The sequence below is a fragment of the Mytilus californianus genome, unplaced genomic scaffold (genome assembly GCF_021869535.1).
Source record: "Mytilus californianus isolate M0D057914Y unplaced genomic scaffold, xbMytCali1.0.p SCAF_22, whole genome shotgun sequence".
NCBI lineage: Eukaryota > Metazoa > Mollusca > Bivalvia > Mytilida > Mytilidae > Mytilus > Mytilus californianus.
This window is the reverse complement of record NW_026262671.1, coordinates 4,368,313-4,387,780: the sequence shown is the minus strand read 5'-3', so window position 1 is coordinate 4,387,780 and position 19,468 is coordinate 4,368,313. Positions and strand designations below refer to the sequence as shown.

Genomic DNA, 19,468 nt, shown 5'->3' with positions numbered 1-19,468 from the left:
TTCTTTGGGATGGATTTGTTTTCAAATACGGAATTGACTTCATGCTTCAATGTTCACGTAAATATATAAATTAAATAAATACATTTTATTCACCAAATCCAAAACATATTAACATTATAAAAATAGAAAGAAAGATTGATAGCTGATTTTATATCCAATTTATTTGTCTTTTGTTCTTTTAGGGAGAACAATGGCAATCGTCGAAAAAAAGTTTTACTTAAAAACCCACTAAATCCAATTTCATACTTGAATTGATTGCCACAAATTATGTAAAAGCCTTTCATTTAATTTCTGTGGAAAAAAACCCTCATAAAATTGATAAAATTGACGAATTTAATATTATTTACATGAAAGAGGATTTGTTTTGTAATATATTTATTCATTATTATAACAAAAAGTGCTGCTTCTAACTCCGTACACCTGTTGCCCTTTGGATATCTTTTTCACCTTTCTTACTCTTAAATGACACTTAATGTCTTCACTATAAATGCATGAAAAAAGACACAGAATTTTGTATGTTGTAGCTCAAGTAACAGAAAATGGCGTGCGTCTAATAGGAATATGCATAGTAATTATGTAGCATTTGTATAATCATTCAAATAAGAAAGCTGAATATGTATTTCACTGTGGTTTTTGGTTGGTATCGTTTTCTTTTTTATTTTAACCAGACGACACCTTTAAATTCAGCTTGTAACGATTTCAGTCAACCATAAGATGGAGGGTGAAATGGTTTTTGTTTATGAAAATGACATGATGATTAGCCTTCTATTGTGTTCTATTTTGTTTGATATTCTATTCTTGACAAGCAGAAATCTTTTTTTTTTAATTCCATGATCTTGTTTTTTTAAGGGTTTGAATGGCAAATCAAGAAAAATGGAGTACGATTCATTCAACATCAGACAACACTAAACACAGCACACACAAAACCCTTTACAAAACCACACACAAACAATCCCATGACCTTTTAATGTAAAGCACAAGCTGGCAGCTCTAAAATATATATTGTTTTCTTTCTTTTATTTATTATGCGTGTCTAATGGAAAAATACCATGGACAAAGGCTACCATTTTGTATGAAAGAAATATACATAACAAACACACAAGTAACACTAAAAACAAAGTTTGAAACAACAAGACAAAAAACACACACAAAGACAGAATTTATTTGAAGTAAACTCTTTATTGAACATCTAAAATAAAAGGAATAGAAATAAAGGAAAGAGCATTAGGTTAGTTTTTTTTCAAAGAGAATATATATACTGAAAAAAGTTCACAGCAAATTCAAATCCACGCTGCATCTCACCTTAAAATATAGAGATTTATCCCTTGTAAAGATAAAGAAAAACGAAAAAGTACAACGAAATAATCCACTATTAACAGACAATCCCGACTTCGTTGGGGTGCCATTTTGTTCTACGCATGAGGCATCCCGAATGACGTTGATTTTCGGTATCCATCGCAATGTCAATCAATTAATTAGCATATAAAGCATTATGCAAATGAGAATTAACAGTTTATCCCATGCTGAAAATTGCACAATTCTAATTTTTATTCGTTTTGAACGAAGTTTTTCATTGAACAACCTTTAGGTTTTGGTCGATTTTGTTACTCTGGAAATTTAAATTTCTTCTCTATATAAAAGAAAGGTAAATAGCAATAAAATTATTTTGATTGAATTTGACAGGTTAAAACCAATATTTTGATAGACCTTTAATGTCAAATTGGAGACATGCCAAAACGTGTTCATTTAAAAGAAAAAAAATATATAAAGGTAACTGATAAAATTTTGTAACGGTACAATAAATTGTTTTGCTTTATTGTCACCAGTTAAGATAGCATGACTCGTTTCAAATAACTGTGCATTTGAAAAAAAGACCATAAAAATTTAACTGCTTAAATAAAACTTTAAACTTTAAAATGTATAATATAAAGCGTGAAAAAATCTGATAAATATTGGTAAATTGATATACATTAGCTTAGAGGAGGTATTGTAGGCGGAGTCAAACACGTGGCCTATTCCATATTCAAAATGGGCGGAGCTTACATTCTCATATATCCCATATCACAATAACGATTTTTACCGATAACTAGTTTGTGTGCCAAATAATGAAAACGTGGAATAAGTCTACTGTAGAATAGATTTAAAAACACAGAAAAAAATAAGTCGTGATTTCCACATAGGATAGATACTCAAAAGCTGTAACAGTAGACTTATAACTTTGGATACTTTACTTACTCAGTGATACTAATTTATTGTGTTGTTGATAACTTATTGTTTTAGTGTTTTAATTTATTTATTTATTCTCTCCAAATTAAAGAAATGGCTTCTACCATAACACAGAAGGACACAACACTCACAAAAATATTTGTTGGTGGTTTACCGTACCATACAACGGACAAATCTTTACGAGAATTTTTTGATAAATTTGGTGATATAGAAGAAGCAGTTGTGATAACAGACCGACAGACAGGAAAGAGTAGAGGCTATGGCTTTGTAAGTATACATTTATTAGTATTGTATTATTTGCTTTTAAAATTGGCATAGTAAATATGTTTATGTCAATTTCTAACGTCTATATTTAAACACAGTAGTACATTCGTAACGGTGGCGTATAGCTCATCTTTCAAGACATAAAAGTTGACCCTTTAAACATACCCATACTCTGCTTTCCCTTTCAATCGTCCCCCATTAAATAATTTAAGACAAATAAATTTGATTTTTATAAGCCATCAACACGTTGTTACATTCGATCGCAGTTAAAGATAAGATAAAGTATGTTGATTTACGAGGCAGTATGATTTAAAACTATTTTGTATTTTATACTCTTTTAAGTACCTTTCATACAAATACCCGTATCAAGATTATAATAAATGAAGAGAGGGCCCTCTTAACTGCAAAGAGATTTATTTGGAGGCCACGTTTTCATATGGTATTGAAGAATAAAGTTTTGTATTATCCATTATTTAAGAAATGTGAGATCTTACGAAATTTAGTGATAGAGTCATTTTAAATACATCCATGTGAATAATTAAAGTTCGTGTATGCATACAGTCGAACTATCGTGTATACATACAGTCAAACTAAAGATTTTCAGCTCTATTTAATATTTTATGCTTTGTTATACATATTAAAAGATATCTGGATAATTTTCTTAACAAAATAAACATGACTAAGAAACAGGTCACAAAAGACCTTGGTTGGGATTTTTTGGTCTCTTTATTGACAGTGAGAAACCCGACCCTTCAATGAACCCCTGAATATACCACATCATTATGACACATGTAATAATCATTGCAGGTAACGATGTCGAATAAAGATGGTGCAGAAAGAGCCTGCAAAGAACCAAATCCTATCATTGATGGAAGGAAAGCTAATGTCAATTTGGCGTATTTGGGTGCCAAACCTCGAGGTATAGCAACTGGTCTCTCCCTATCTGGTAAATTCTTTCATTTTTAAGATGTATTTTGTTTTTGCAACGTGTCTATGTTATATCTGAAACAATTTCAAATCTTGGGTTCAAAATGATAAAGCTCAAGTAAACATATGCACGATCACACTTTTTGTGAGGGTCGAGTTACTTCTACAAGTTTACTGTAATTGTTAACTTAAGTAAACGGATACTTTTTTGTGTGGTTGAAAGAGCATCAAAATTATTTTCAAAAAGTGGCGTGTGCCTTTAAAGAGGAAACGTTTTTATGCACACAGTTTCATTTGAGCATATTGTTCCCAAGATATGAAATTAAGTAGTGGTATACATTCCGGAAGTTAAAGTAGCAAAGATCTAGAGAAGTTGACCCTAGTCTTGCGGTTTATAAACAAAACCCTTAGTGTTTAGGAAATTGACGCTAATAGAAAGGAAAGTTGCAAACATGTCATCTTTGAAATGGAGGAAAGTATTTATCAACAATATTGAAACTTATACTAACAAACATCCTACACTTCAACACTGACTAACACTTTACCCTTTTCCTTCGCCTTAAGCTAGTTCCAAACATGATTTTCTAATTAAGAACAAACAAGGTTGATTAAATTTAACCCCTAATTACATGCAAAAATATCAGAAAACCGTGTCGGTATTATATTACTAATCAACCAAAAAATTGTGTTTATTAATTTTGGAGTGCAAATGAAATTTGCCTGTATTGTGGAATGCAGAAGACATTGGCGTTGTACATTTCACTTTTCAATCAGCTAATAACTGTCGATTTCTTCAAGATGTGGCGAGCTTTACGCCATTTTGTTGATATGGTGGAATCTTCATGTAGAGTTCAGATTCAAAAGTAATGGGTAGCATCTCTATCAACATATGTTTTAGTAATTTATTTCATACAAAAGACACGAGCCTAATTATAGAGCGGGGGATCAAGGGGGATCTTCCTTTTTATTGCTGTATTAAAGAAAAAGAATGGGGGTCTTCTTTGTTTATTACCGTCTTAAAAAAAAAGAAAAATGATCTTGACATACTGAAGTATTACAAGTGTATCTGTTATAATTGTTCAAAAGAAAGCAAGTATTGATGTTTTAGAAATCAAACTTACAAGTTGTCTTAATCAACACGAATAGTGCACTTGAGTGTGTATGTCGGAAGAAAAAAGGAGTTTCGAAGGAAAGAGAAATTTTCACTTTTGAATATTTACACCTGTTTATAATCAAATAATTAAAAATTCCTCCAGTTTGATAATGTGATAGATAGGGCATGAAATTATCTATTTCGAAGAAGGAATCTGGTGCGTAACAAGTCGTACTGCCTACAGACATGAATTCCTTTTAACAGTAGGCACGTGATGGTTGTGTCGCCTCGGAACTGTAATTGTTACATGTAAACATGGAACCGATGGAATAGTAGTCATCCTACTTGGAAAAAGTTTCTTATTTTCAGTTTTGTAGTTGACATGTCATATCGTGTCTACCGTTGTTGATAAGCATTTATGAAACGCATGATGAACAAAAACAAACACGAAGAATACGAAATGATCGATATTTGCTTTGGAGGTCACCACCTCGATTTTTGGAGATCACCGCCTCGATTTTTGGTAGGACAAACAATTCCTTGTGCTACGATGTTCAGAAAACCACAATGTCATAGAATGAAACATTTTCAAACTTGGGATCCCCACACTTGTATTTTCTTAAAACAAGACGTATGATATACAATTTTAGATTTTTGCACAAATGTATATAATACACATGCAGTTAGAAAACTTGTGACCACCAATGATAAGGACAAATCTCGATATGCGGTTTACATGTATCCATTAGTGTTTTTTTGTCAAGAACACGAATAAGCCATGTTTTACATTATGTCATGTATATATATATATACACATATATCAGCTCTAATTTCGTATCATTCTCTAATTTCTTTTTCCATGTTCAATAAATAAATATCCATAATCTGCTAATAATTGCTTGATTATATACAGAAGATATATTCTCGTAAAAGTCTTGCTTAGAATTTCAAGTAGTATAGAAATAGACATTGGATTTGTGTAGATAACATTCTAATTCAAACACAGGAGCTGTTAAATTAAATGTTTATTGCAAATTTCAAGAGGTTTTTGAAGATTTGAGGTTTCCAATGGGAACAACTACAAGTCTTTTTTTCAGAAATAAAGTTTGATAAATTTGTTTGAAATAAATGCAAGCTACTCCTATGGTTAGATACAAAATTTATTCTGAAATGTCATGGACAGAGGGACCCTAAAATCGAATGAGTAGCAACCAAAATTAAGCTGAAATTATAACGGTCTAAAGGTTCACAATCTGTTGTAATACGTCATTGCATCTTGTGTAGATTCTGGGAGACTGTTCTTGGTAGTCGGCAGTTTAACCGCTGGACCAATCGAAATAGAACAAACAACAGAGCTGGTAGGATGGACATTAGTACAACCCATAAACAAATCAATACGTAATTCCGAATTACACAAGACAACGTTTCATGTTGGACTTTCGTCTTTGTTCCCCTATTCTTTAAGGGCAAATCTGCCCACAAATTCGACTTAAAAGTATTTATGTTTTAATACACAAATGGTTCAACCTCGGGTCAGCTAGGATTTACTCTCAGTAGAGTTTAATAAAGTGAATTTTTCATATGGTACTAACGTCATATTTAGTCGGTTTGCTACTTTTTAATTATATTAATCCCTTTAATTCGTTCTTAAATCCCTGACTATGTTTGTAAATTAATACGAATCAAACACAATGGAACTGGCTTTTAATATGGGATTTTTAAAGGTAAGCTCACAAATCTTAGTGCGATCTACAATTTAAAAATTTTGATTGTTTTCCACACAAAAGAATAAAAGGCTTTAGAATTAACAAAGGGTTTTTGACATCAATAATTTAATCAGCTTTTAAAATTTAAAAATCGTCACTGCGTGGCATGGATCTTTTATAAGGACGGTTCGATTTGTTAGTTTGTGGTATTGCCAACAAGTCTTTGCATGTGGTATAATAGATTTTCTGTTCAGAGTAGGACTAATTGTTTATAACACCATTACAATAAGAGACATTTTATAACATTATATGTCAATGAAAATTTAAAAATATACAAATAATTAAATAGAAAATGTGTTTATTGACTTTATTAAATTTGTGCGTAACGGTTTCTCCTGACCCGGTTAATTAGTTATCAGTTAAAATTCAATTGAATCAGCCTCTGCACTGATGGTTTTAAAGAATGTATATTCAATTCAAACCCCATGAAATGTCTCATAGCCGAAAGTCAAGGGAATTGTTGGTTGTGTTTACATACTCAGCAGTGCCACCATTTGCATCCACGTGGAAAAAGTGCCATTCCTTATTTTGAAAAACAATTTTATAAATCTTGTTTTTAATACTTTTTTTTTATATATATCAGGGGCGGATCCAGCTATTTTTTAAAAGGGGAGTTCCACCCATATGTCCTCATTCAAAAGCATTAATCGTCAAAAAAGGGGAGGGTTCCAACTCCCGGACCCCCCCCCCCCCCCCCCTGGATCCGCCACTGTATATTGTTGATGCTTCAGTCTTATTACGGAATTCTTGTGTTTCCGTAATTGTCATCATGAGGGCTCGAGACCAAACATCTTTTATTTTAAAGTTGAAAAGTCCTTTAGTTTGCCTGGGGAAGTTACAACCTTAAACCAGTAATGTATTTTCTTGGGTTCCATTCATTGAATAATGTCTCAAACTAAACGGAATAACCCACTCCCTCACCTTCTCCGTTCTCTCCGTGGCATGGGGGGCTTTATTCCTAAATGCTGAAGGAATGATAGTTGTGAATGAAAAATAACGACTGGATTATTCGGGTTGTTTTCAACTAAGCATTTATTTACTCGAAAAACCAAACACCATGTATCAGTTAGAATGACTAGAAGATTCTGATAAGGTAATTGTTCACATGAACTATAACTAGCAGGTCTAAACACAACTATGTCTTTTTCAGGTATTCCAATAGCTATTAAAACAGGGTTACCGACAGCAGTTCCAATGACATACGCTGGGTAAGTAAAATATATATACTTGCTAAGTAAAAAGGGAGTTGGGGGTTGGGTCAGTTTCTTGTTATTGTTCGGTCTGAAATATAAGACCGGTACTTGGCAGCAATCGTAACTGTCAAATATCACTGCGAACTTGTTAAGACCAAACATATTTATCCTTGTTTCCTGCTACAAGGCAGGAAAGTAGGCTTAAAACATTTTACATGTCTATATAGAGAAATTTCTTGATTTTAACAGAGCTTAATCAAAATATCGGAGCTTAGTCATATATATGTCCAGTAAATGGGTTGAGGTTAGGCATGCAAATCTAGTAACGGTAGGGAGGCAGGAACACAGCTATTATTTATATTGACATTAGGAATATATATTTCAATTTTTATCGCCTAAAAGTTAAGTATTATAATTATGTAAGTGTTATAGACTGTTCACAAGAATCAGAACGTGATTCTAAATTTAACATAAAAACATTTCCAATCCGAAAATAGGTTCATCATAAATAGAAGCAAAGGGTTTTGGAAATTGTGATAAATTTTGCGAGAACATAATCCAGATTGTGTTTGGGTAATAGTATTTATATTTGCAAAGCTTATTCAATAAGTGTTTTCAAACTTTAAACGTGTTTGTCAAAACTCATTAATAATCCATTAATTAAACGAGCTACTAATTTCAGCTTTGATACATATTTATGTATCGCATTCAGAATGAACAAAGTCAAGTTTGTGCATCTTAACATGTTAAATATCCGACCACCCATTTATACATAGATAAAATCACAAAACAAATTTCATGCTAAATCAATGAAAGCTGCTGTATGTTGAAATATATGCCATGATATTCGTGTTATCGTCTGAAAAAAATATCCATCAAATATTCATTTTTATTATCAGCATATAGCACATAGAGGGCAACTTGATACAGAAATAAGTCCGGATTGGATCCGGAGTTTAGATTATCAGGATAAAGCCAATACATAACGGTGAATCTGATTGGCAGTTTGAATGCTTGATGTGTAGTTTTTTGGTAATTTGTTTTCAAACTTCCGTTTCTGTTTTGCTTGATTTCGTGTGGAATCCTTCTGTATAATTCATGACATGGTCTTTTGGCGTGATGTGAATTATCAAACGTGGTAAAATGACAGTTTGCAGTATTCCTTTTTGAATTTTGAAAATCACAAAACACGTGTTGTTTTTTTTTATATTTTTAGTTGATATTTTATAATTTTTATTTCCCCTTTGTGTGTAATTGATAGTGATTGCGGTGGTGATTTTTGCACTGTTATTCAAATGTCTTCCAGACGACAACTTTTAGACTAATATATCACGTGATTTTGGTCACATGGGCATTATTATTTGGGAGAAAATGACAACGTCTGACACTAACATATCTTTCAATAATAACTGCACTTGCAGGAATCAAAACCAGAAATTTGTCCTTCACTAATCAGAGAGAGGTATATACAGCATTAAATAAAAATAATTTACGACCCCATCAAAACAGCTGGAAAATAGATAACGACTTTGTTTTACAACAAGACATAAAAATGGATAGAAGCCACGTGCCGTGCATTATTGTTAAAATGTGCAGCTTTCACTCTCCAGGAGGAAGAACAAATATTTTTACAAGAAATGTTTCATGCTTGATTAAAAGTGACTATAAATTAAAAATTATTTCTTTTTTAACTGATGAAGAGGCTGTAATAGTTTTCATCAAAACACGTTAAAACCACGCGTACTTAGTTGAATGATTTCAAAGACAGAGCGAAATTCTTCGAATGCTATAGATGCAATTTGACATGGAATTATTTTGCTAACATTAAATTTTATTTAAGGGTTTTATTATCTGTTAAAGTAACAAAAACAACAAACGAACAAACAAAATCAACGGTTTTGTAATCAACCGCTTTACTGACTACAAACTCTTTAAAATTAAGAAATTACTGTTGGTCTGAAATATACAGTTGGGACGCTTGCTTTAATTTATCACATTTTATTTTATACGCGGACAGGTCACAATCTTCTTAATTGTAGAAAATGTCCTACAATATCTTATCAATGAGTTACACTGTTAATAGATCTTCGCTTTTCAAATGCAATGCATTCAATTCAAACAAAACTTAAGCGAGCGATAAAGGTTGGTAAAATTCTTTAGTTGTCAGAACATGTGATTTGTAGACCTCGTTGTTGGCTCACTATTTTCGGTAGACCCAGACGTTTCCGCGATAAATGCTATCATGTATTTAAATATTATCGATTTAAACTGCCGAACATGCTGATTAACATCTATTGTCAGATGAAAGTTTGTCAAGTTTGTTTAAGTTAAGTGTGTAAACAAAAACCACTGGTAGCCGAACATTCAACGAGAGAATGTAAACGCGCCATTTTGTTCAACTTCCTGTTATTTGCTCACAGTAAGCAATAAGTTTTGTGTTGAATTTCGTCATTAGCTGTATCAAATTCTCTTTTGGAGCGCTAAAAATTGGTCCGTTGATCTGGTTACAAGCAGTTTAAATAAACCATTGAAAGATGATAAATATCGCTGAGTATATAACAATAATAAAGTAAACTTTCCCCAGCGAGACTTTGTGATGTTCTATCGATCAATAATTGTTTCGTTTCATTCAATTCGCTGTTTCAGAGTGTAAGCGACTATGGATATTTAATTGTTTTTCCATAAGATGAAATACTGACACCCCATTGCATGATTTCCATTTTTGGTATTTTATTTACCAATCACAATGTTTTGGTGTTTTCTTTTGAAAATATTTCCCAGAATGCCTCTTATTCTGAAATGGCGTTTCGCAGAAAATCTTTCAATCAATTGCAGACTTAAAAAAAACTCATTAATCTGACCAATTTAAATTATTGGGTAAATTCAAACCAGATCCGGTCTGTAAACAGAAAATATACTTTCAATCGTAATATTGACGCGTTATATATTACATGATCGATACCAAACGCTATATTTGTAGACAAAGATTTATTTAAAATAAATCCCCTCATACATTTACGAGTCTGGCTCAAATTTTCAACTTTATTCAGTCAAGATTTTAATTTGAATTGCATTGTATTTTTGGAGTTTATGTTAATAACAACGGAAGTTTAGACATTTTCTGCAACTGTTTCTACTATTTATGTTGTAAATTGTCAAGAATTTGTTGAAAGCAAAAGACAGGCATTATAATTACACTATTTGATCTTGTAATGAAGAATTTCAACACTCCATTCTAAAATATTCCACGCACAGGATAATTAAAAAGAATATTCCACGCACAGACTAATTAAAAAGTTAAATCTTCTGTCTTAGATATACATAAAGAAATCTACAAGATCCATCGATGTGTGCTTTAAAATGTCGATAAGACATCATAGTTGATGAATGAGATAGTTTTCAAAACAACCTTCAGAATTTTTTTTTAAAAAATGAACAATTTACAAACTTGAAATGATAAATATGATCTGCAGCTTATCACAATAGATATTTGACGTTGCTTAACCTCGTTTAGAGGATTTTAAGACGACCTAAACATGCTTAGGTGGTTTTTACATAGTTAGGTACCAGTTACCAGACAAATGTTTGTTTCATTCAAAATAGGACTAGGGTAGGTACCAGTTACCAGACAAATGTTTGTTTCATTCAAAATAGGACTAGGTTAGGTACCAGTTACCAGACAAATGTTTGTTTCATTCAAAATAGGACTAGGTCAGGTACCAGTTACCAGACAAATGTTTGTTTCATTCAAAATAGGACTAGGTTAGGTACTAGTTACCAGACAAATGTTTGTTTCATTCAAAATAGGACTAGGTCAGGTACCAGTTACCAAACAAATGTTTGTTTCATTCGAAATAGGACTAGGTTAGGTACCAGTTACCAGGCAAATATTTGTTTCATTCAAAATAGGACTAGGTCAGGTACCAGTTACCCGACTAATGTTTGTTTCATTCAAAATAGGACTAGGTCAGGCACCAGTTACCAGACAAATGTTTGTTTCATTCAAAATAGGACTAGGTCAGGTACCAGTTACCAGACAAATGTTTGTTTCATTCAAAATAGGACTAGGTCAGGTACCAGTTACCAGACAAATGTTTATTTCATTCAAAATAGGACTATAATCGGAGTAAAAAGGTTACATCTTTATAAATAATAAAAAAAATTATCTGTGTTTGAACAGTAACATTAGAATGGCGATTGTTTTATTCCTTCGATATTGAAGAGGTTTAAATCTAGTGTTTGCACCAATCTATGCAGATTCAAGTCGAAATTGAAACATTCATATTAATAATTCAAATCGTGAAGCTCTCCTGGTGTTCATTTCAAAACATTGATTTTATAACTATTATGACGTACTTTGGAGCCCATTTCAGCACATAATATAATGTAAACATAGCATAGTTAATCAAAGCATTCTTTCGATTTATAAAAAAAAATTAAGAAACTGTTTTGACTTAAGTTGCGTTTATTTTTATTGTGGGGAATTATAAATTGTATACGGTCTTGTTGTTATGGTTCTAAGCAATTCATATTTTATATTTTTTATTGTGCTAAGCAATCCATATTTTATTTTGTCATTCCTTGTTATGAAGAGTTGGTATTTATGAGATATAGATTTTCTGAACTGTTCATGGATTGATCTTTCTTAAATTTCTTCATTCTGATTGAAAAACATATCATGTTTTCATGCATTGCTTATTTCGAAGCGGGAACACTTTCTCTGTATCTGGAAGAAGGAACGGATAAACACACTTAAACGAAAGGAGGAGGGCATTTAAAAAAGAGTACAGGTTGCTGCTATCCAGGTCTTATTAACGTGAAAATTTACCGTTAACAAATAAACAAAAAGGGTTTTCGGTTTTTTTGCCACTTCGAAGAAATTCTTTTATAATAAAACCGTTTCTTGAAAATCCCCAAAAGATGTAAACATGTCAAATGTCTAATAAGATAAGTGTGAGAGAACTTGTCTTTAAATCTTAGTTTTCCTGGTTTAAATGTAAACAGATAAAACATTCTCAGACTAAAATCCCTCAACAAACATAAGATTTATAATGCATTCAATCGAACTATTTAACAATATATGTGTGTACCCAGGCTTTTATTTCTATTTCAATACTATTTGTGAACTAAATAAATAATAAAAATAAAAGATTTTTGTATAAGAAGTTAAGCAGAGCAAGAAAACTTTGAAAGGTTTTGTTTATTTTTCATCACGACATTTAAAATTTATAAATACAATCAGCTGTTTTTGTTTAGTACCTTTGTGGTATGGAACATACTAATCACAGTAATGGGTGACCCGAACTTAACACCTACATGTATCATACAGTTATTTGTTGAAAGGTACATGGGGCGGGGTTGCGTAAGGATACATTGTTCATGAGATCTCTATGTTTCAGACCAAACATTGTAGCTAACCCTCTCCCTTTTTTCCAACAGAAACAACACGTGAAATTTGCACCACTTCTATCTTTAAAATTGTTATACATTCAAACCACTATTTTCATTCTGAACACAATAAACCTCAACGGAAGAATATACGCCGTAACCTAATTTAATTGTTCTAACGGAGTAAGAATTGAGTACCCGAATGGAGAGTGTGGAATAGGTCACACACCTACTTGAAACATATGAATTCAAATACTGAAATCTACAGCTAACAATTGCGAACTTTTACGATATTTGCTATCTAGTGGAGAGTGTCTCATTGGCAATCATACCACATATTCTTATTTTTTATATGAGTCGGTTTAATTAAGAACCTTTTCATTTTAAGCTAATGCAAAACATTTTTTTGCCTGATGTCTGTCTAGGAATGTACATTATTGCTATAATAAACATTTTAGGCCTTTCAAGAAGCAATACTATCCAATTTTCAATTTCATCGGCGATGGTTAGTTATCGTTGATTAAGGGAGATACAATAAAAGCTTTAATTATCATTCACATGAACAACCGCCAAAAGTCAACTTAAAACATTATTTTTCATGGAAACAAATATAAAGCTATAGAAACTTGATGTTCAGTTCAATGCCAAATTATTGTGGTTTCTGGGGATCTAGCAATAAACCATCAAGATGCTGAGACCAGAAGGTAGACCACAACGAACCTTTGTAGTTTTATTTTTGCTTTTATTTCAAACCAACATCCTTTAGTAATAAGAAGTTTTAAAGTTTTTGATGGAAGACATTTTTTGTTGCACATTAGTCTATCAATGCCATATGCGATCAGATCTTCTTAATTAGACAGAATTTTGTTTGCATATCTTAACCTGTATCATCATAACTTACAAGAAATTTAATTACCTGTCCAGCCGCGCGTGTTGCACCGGAAATGGATCTTTAACATCCACGGAACAGTTGGATTTCAATGAAGTGGATACGAACAGAAGTCCCTTTTGCGTTTTTCTCTCCGTAGAAACTGCAGTATTTTCTATAAATGAATTAGACAAAGATGTTAAATTGAACCCATAATCTCACAATGTTAATGATGAACTTTGAAGTAAAAGAATTATTCAAATACCACTTGTAGAATTTGCCATTAATGTTAGTCTACTCGACCGACTGTTGATTCAATTAAGAAAAAAAATTACAGCTGTTTCGAAAGGAACCGGGTTTAATTAACTATAATTCCAATGTAACTGCAGTTTTTTAGATTTAGAAACACAGAAATAAATACAATTAGTTATAATTCATATAAAGGTGTATTATGTTTATGAAGATTACTTTTCAAAACATTGAAATATATTTTAGGACGATCTGTCACTGTTCCAATAATTGAACAAGGATTCGAAGGGTTGTTCACAATTTGTCCTCAGTCCTATATTTGCCGAATATTTTAATTTTTTAAATCGGAAACATACACCTTTCTCTATGTGATAATTACTTAAACTAAAAACAATAGCATCTATACAATCTTGAATAGATCGTTTAACATGCTTTGTCTTCGGATTGGAGCCTACGGACAGCGCATTAAAACCTTCTCTTTTTGGAATAATTTATATTGCATTTCCGTATTTTCGGATTTCAAGTGGTTTTAAAATGACACGTCTACAATACATTTCATTTGTTGTCCTACAATGATATATTGATTTATCGCTCATTTTTATGTTGTCTACTAAAAATTCAATTGATATTTTCAAATTGTCGTCTGCACTGAAACAAAGGGCGCGAGGAAGTCCAATATATGTATCGTGTTTGTTTATGGTATTTGGTTGGATTTCTCTAGAGTATTGAGGTGCTCTGGTGCTCTTTATGCTTCGAAATTTTAGTATAATTACTCCGTTCTTTCCTCTTTATTGCTTTTCTTTACCATATATATATTTATAAAGTTTGTTGGAGTGGCAATATTTATATACTTAGTTGTACAAAAATCCCCTCATATACAGCATGCCAATTTACAATAAAAGCTCAGATTTGTTAAATGAGAATATGGGAACTTAGATTATTCACCAACCGTTTAAGGAATCCACCATTTTTGTTTCATATTTAATGTCACACGAGACAACAGTCGTCTCATTTTGACAAGTTGATTCTCCAAACATGTCATTGGGTCAATCGGTTTACAGGAGAGGACGGTAAAGTCCCTTGGTGTAATATTTTTTCTTTAAATATCCAGTATTCCGTTTTGGACATAGTTGCGTGTCCTTAGTTCTCTAAGGGGTAAAAATTCCAAACTATACAGAAAAATAATCAGGTGTTTGGTACACACTTATTGATATAAACATAGACAAAAATAAAAATCTATTTTTTAAATATACCAAGGTGAATGAGCACTTTTACAATTAGCCCAAATAATTGGTGTCTGATCGTTGAAAACCTCTCGTGTAATGCGTAAAATGTCAGATTGTTACCTCGTATTGATTTAAATACAGAATATTTTAATCAATGTTCTTACATTATGAATTGGATTTAAACGGGAATGATTTTTGGACAACCTGCTTTATTCCAAAAAGGTTTATTTTGAGGGGATGACACACTTCTGGGATGTGGCATATATAGGGGGTAAACAGTGTGGATGTGGGATACAGGTGATAACAATAAGTGTGGATGTGGGATACAGTTGATAAAAATAAGTGTGGAAGTGGGATATAAGTGGTAAAAATAAGTGGGGATGTGGCATATAGGGGGGAAATAATTTGGGATGTGTGATACAGGTGGTAGAAATAAGTGGGGATGCGGCATATAGGGGGGAAATAATTAGGGATGTGGGATACAGGTGGTAGACATAAGTGGGGATGTGGCAAATAGGGGGAAATAATTGGGGATGTGGGATACAGGTGTTAGAAATAAGTGGGGATATGGCATATAGGGGGGAAATAATTGGGGATGTGGGATACAGGTGGTAGAAATAAGTGGGGATGTGGAATAAGGGGGTAAAATAAGTGGGGATGTGGGATATAGGGGGGAAATAATTGGGGATGTGGAATAAGGGGGTAAAATAATTGGGGATGTGGGATATAGGGGGTTAAAAAGTAAGATCTGGACAAAGAAGGAACAAAATGTGGGTAGAGGGAAAAAAATACAAAAAAGGAAGCTTTATGAAGTGAGCATCCCTGTGTCACTCCCCTCTATTTTCTTTCTTCTAAATTGTCGCGCAAAGAGGCTACACGTGAATGGTGTGTAGAAAAGAAATCTATTGTGTGGTACCACCTTGTGTAGATTTAGTTAAAATAGTTGAACTAAATTTGAAAGAGATTAAGATTAACTTGTTGAATGGAGATATAAGATGTGCGAGGCCATTTTATCTTTCTGAATTACTTCGCAAAACTCGTTTACGTTGTGTTCAGGCACGAAGTCAATTTGGAACAAACCACGCAAAGGATCGAGACAGTGATCCATTAATTTGTTACAAGACGATATATTTAAAATTCAAGGACAGTTTAACACCTCTGTCAACACAAGAGATCGTCAATATTGTTTAGACAGAACATTACATTTTAACGTTTTAACAATATTTATGATAAACGGGTAATTAAAATTACAACAATTTAAAAAGTTTTAAATTATACCATTAGATTTTTTTGCTTTAAATTATACAATTAATGCCATTTTTTTCACAGTCATTATCACTAACTATTTATCATTTAAATCGATTTTAAGTTGCACAAGAAGATTTATTGGTTTTTATTTATTTTTCAGTGTTCCACAGTATATCTATCCGTCTACGGCATACGTGACTGCATCGACACCTAATATGTTAGCGTCAAGTCTGTCGTCTGCTATTTCACCTACTGCTGCCGGACAGTACATTGACTACTCAGCGTATGCCGCACAGTTCGCTGCCGCCAATGCATACGAAGCCGCTTACCAATATGGAACTACTGCTAATGCATTCGTAACGCCTTCTGGTGCCGCATATACCTATGCCATGCCTCAGCAAATAGCAGCTGGAACTCCAACGATACACTTTCAACCCCAACAGATACAAGCAGACAGGATGCAATGATGAAGAAAAATAAGTAGATACTTTTTAAAATCAAACTCCGCCCAGTCACCGGACGATTTATAAACATTGTAAAATATTTTCGAAGAGAAGACAACTACATAATCTCGATCTCTATGCAAAAACGTCTGTTATAACGAAAGAATCAAAGATGTTAACTGTATGAAAATGTATATTGTTGACTTTGATGTACGCTCGATGGATACTTGATTGTTGCATTATGGGTAAAGGATGTATGAAAGTGAAGAATGGCATACAAGTCAATATTGTTAATATTTAATGTACAAAAATAGGTATATATTGTTTATAATATTATAAGCTTAGCATTTTATCGTCCAATTTAACAGTTCACATATTTAATGTTATTATTATTTATTTATTATTGTTATAATGGTTACTCCGTCCAGCGTGCTCAGCCTTGCCTTATCATCATGGTCACGTGAACACTGTAAAGGACAAATATGGGGAGGACCATACAAATCTCGCTATCGTCTCACGTGACATATAGTTTGTCATGACATTTTATGCTGGATCGGAGGACATTGTAAGCATAGTCTCATGGACATATTGTTATACAATGTTTTATTATGTATTAAAGGGACCACCTCAAAATTATTTCTTCATTTTAAAAAGTAATTCAAAAGTGTGAAACACTAAAAAAGTAACAAGAAAAAATATTCCGTCCTGTCGAAAGACGTTTTTTCTTTCTTTATACATTGTGACAAGATATGTTGTTCTTATTTATTTATTTGAAATCAATTTACACAGACGATTGTGGGCACGATATCAGACCATTAATCATGGAATTGATGCCCTGAAAATTGTGGCGTTATCCAATGAAATTGAGCGTTACAAACAGTGTTGCATTAGAATATAATTTTGAGATGGTCCCTAGTAGTGCCCATTTGTAAATACTCCATTATTATATTAAATGTTGATAATGTTATTTGTTAGAAATTAAGGAAACGTAGACTATGTTAGAATTAGGAAATCAAAATAGTCCAACCGAAATTAATAGAATTTATAAGTGCTAATATCCAAGTAGTTCTAGTATTGTTCGCCAATTTCCTGACAAACCTTACACTTAATAAAAACAAGGTTACTCCAATATTACTCTTTTAGATCAAGGTTTAGAACCTCATTAAACATTAATCATTTTATTTATTTAGTCAGAGGATCGCTATAGATTCACTTCATTTTAACTTAACGAAGTCCAAAGTATTATCTTTTGAAATAAAAGAAATCCATTTCATAAATTCGTTTCGTTTTGTATTCCATCTTTTCGGTCGATACGGACGTCAGAATACATGTACGCATTACTTATCATTTATGCATGTGAAGTAGCACAACAACTGTGATGTTAGCTATGGGTGATATTGTACGTGAAAATATTAATTGTATGGGAACCAGTTCGTTACAGAATGTATTTATATGCGAATGAATTTGTATGGCTTGCCATTCATTATAGACAAATAGGTCACGTGGTTATGTGTCGTGAAGGTGTCGTCCAATCATTTCATAGTATACTAGAATCTCGTACATGCATGATATCATTTGTAAATGTTGAAAATCTATGCATTTTTTTAATTTTGAGATCAAATTTTAAACATATTTTGGCTTCAAAGGTTAAAACTTTTTACAAGGAATGAAAAATAACAACCGAAGTCAACGTCTTTGGAATTGGAAATCAAATTAAATTCTAGATATTCAATTATTTAAAATATCTTCAGGGAAATGGTTCAAAATCATGACCCCTTATGAGTTCCCCGTCCATTTCCATAGTTACAGTAGTTTGTAGTTCAATTCATCTTTTGTATTCGAAACGTAAAACATAAATTATGTTACTTTTCTAAACATTTTGGTTAATTTTCGATGCATTCCAAAGCGTCTAAATTTCGTTTTGTTCAAATACTCAGGTTTTTTTTTTGCCAGTTTCAAAAATCAAAATAACATTAAAGAATATGGGTAAAGAACAACACTTCATATTTTGCATCAAAATCTTGATCAAATTCTTATACTATAATTTATTATTTTTTAGTTGTTTTGTTAACTTTTTACAACAAAGGGTTTCATATTTTTCTTAACAGTTTAAGCACAAGAATCACATTGAATGGTATTTTGTACGAAACGTTCAACTTGTAAACTTAGCCTAACTCTGCATTATTGAATATCATATCAATATAGAGGACTTATTATTAGGACGGTGTACAACCGCATTCAAGCATAATCATTATGTTAAAATACAAACAATTTATTATGTTTAAATAAATTTACCTATGTTAAAAATCATAAAGAAAAAATAAAAATTTTTAAATAGATTTTATTGTTTGTTTATATATTTATTATGTGTATCCTGTTGAAGAAAACAAAGCTAGATATGGATAGTTTTATGACAGACAGCTTAAAGTAACTAGTGGGGTTTAAAAATCAAAGGGAGATAACTGAAGGCAGACTAGATATGGTGCTACAATCCATAACACTAAATCCAAACAGAAACCAAAAGCAAAGGAACAACCCTGTTATTGCTGCTGATCATCTCAAAGTCAAAGTGGGTAA

At 32.2% G+C, this 19,468-nt stretch overlaps 1 protein-coding gene across 2 annotated transcripts; it reads left to right on the top strand.

The window, feature by feature from the left end:
- Positions 1-2,067: 2,067 nt before the first annotated feature.
- On the top strand, positions 2,068-19,230 carry LOC127732143 (RNA-binding protein 24-B-like). 2 transcript variants are annotated; one of them, XM_052241213.1, is made up of 4 exons: positions 2,068-2,493; positions 3,298-3,409; positions 7,427-7,484; positions 16,609-19,230. In XM_052241213.1, the coding sequence occupies exons 1-4, from the start codon at positions 2,320-2,322 to the stop codon at positions 16,913-16,915; spliced, it is 651 nt and encodes a 216-aa protein (XP_052097173.1). In that variant the 5' UTR covers positions 2,068-2,319; the 3' UTR covers positions 16,916-19,230. The 2 variants fall into 2 exon arrangements, with proteins under 2 accessions (XP_052097173.1, XP_052097172.1); XM_052241212.1 differs by having other exon boundaries at positions 3,298-3,436.
- The last annotated feature ends 238 nt before the right edge of the window (positions 19,231-19,468 follow it).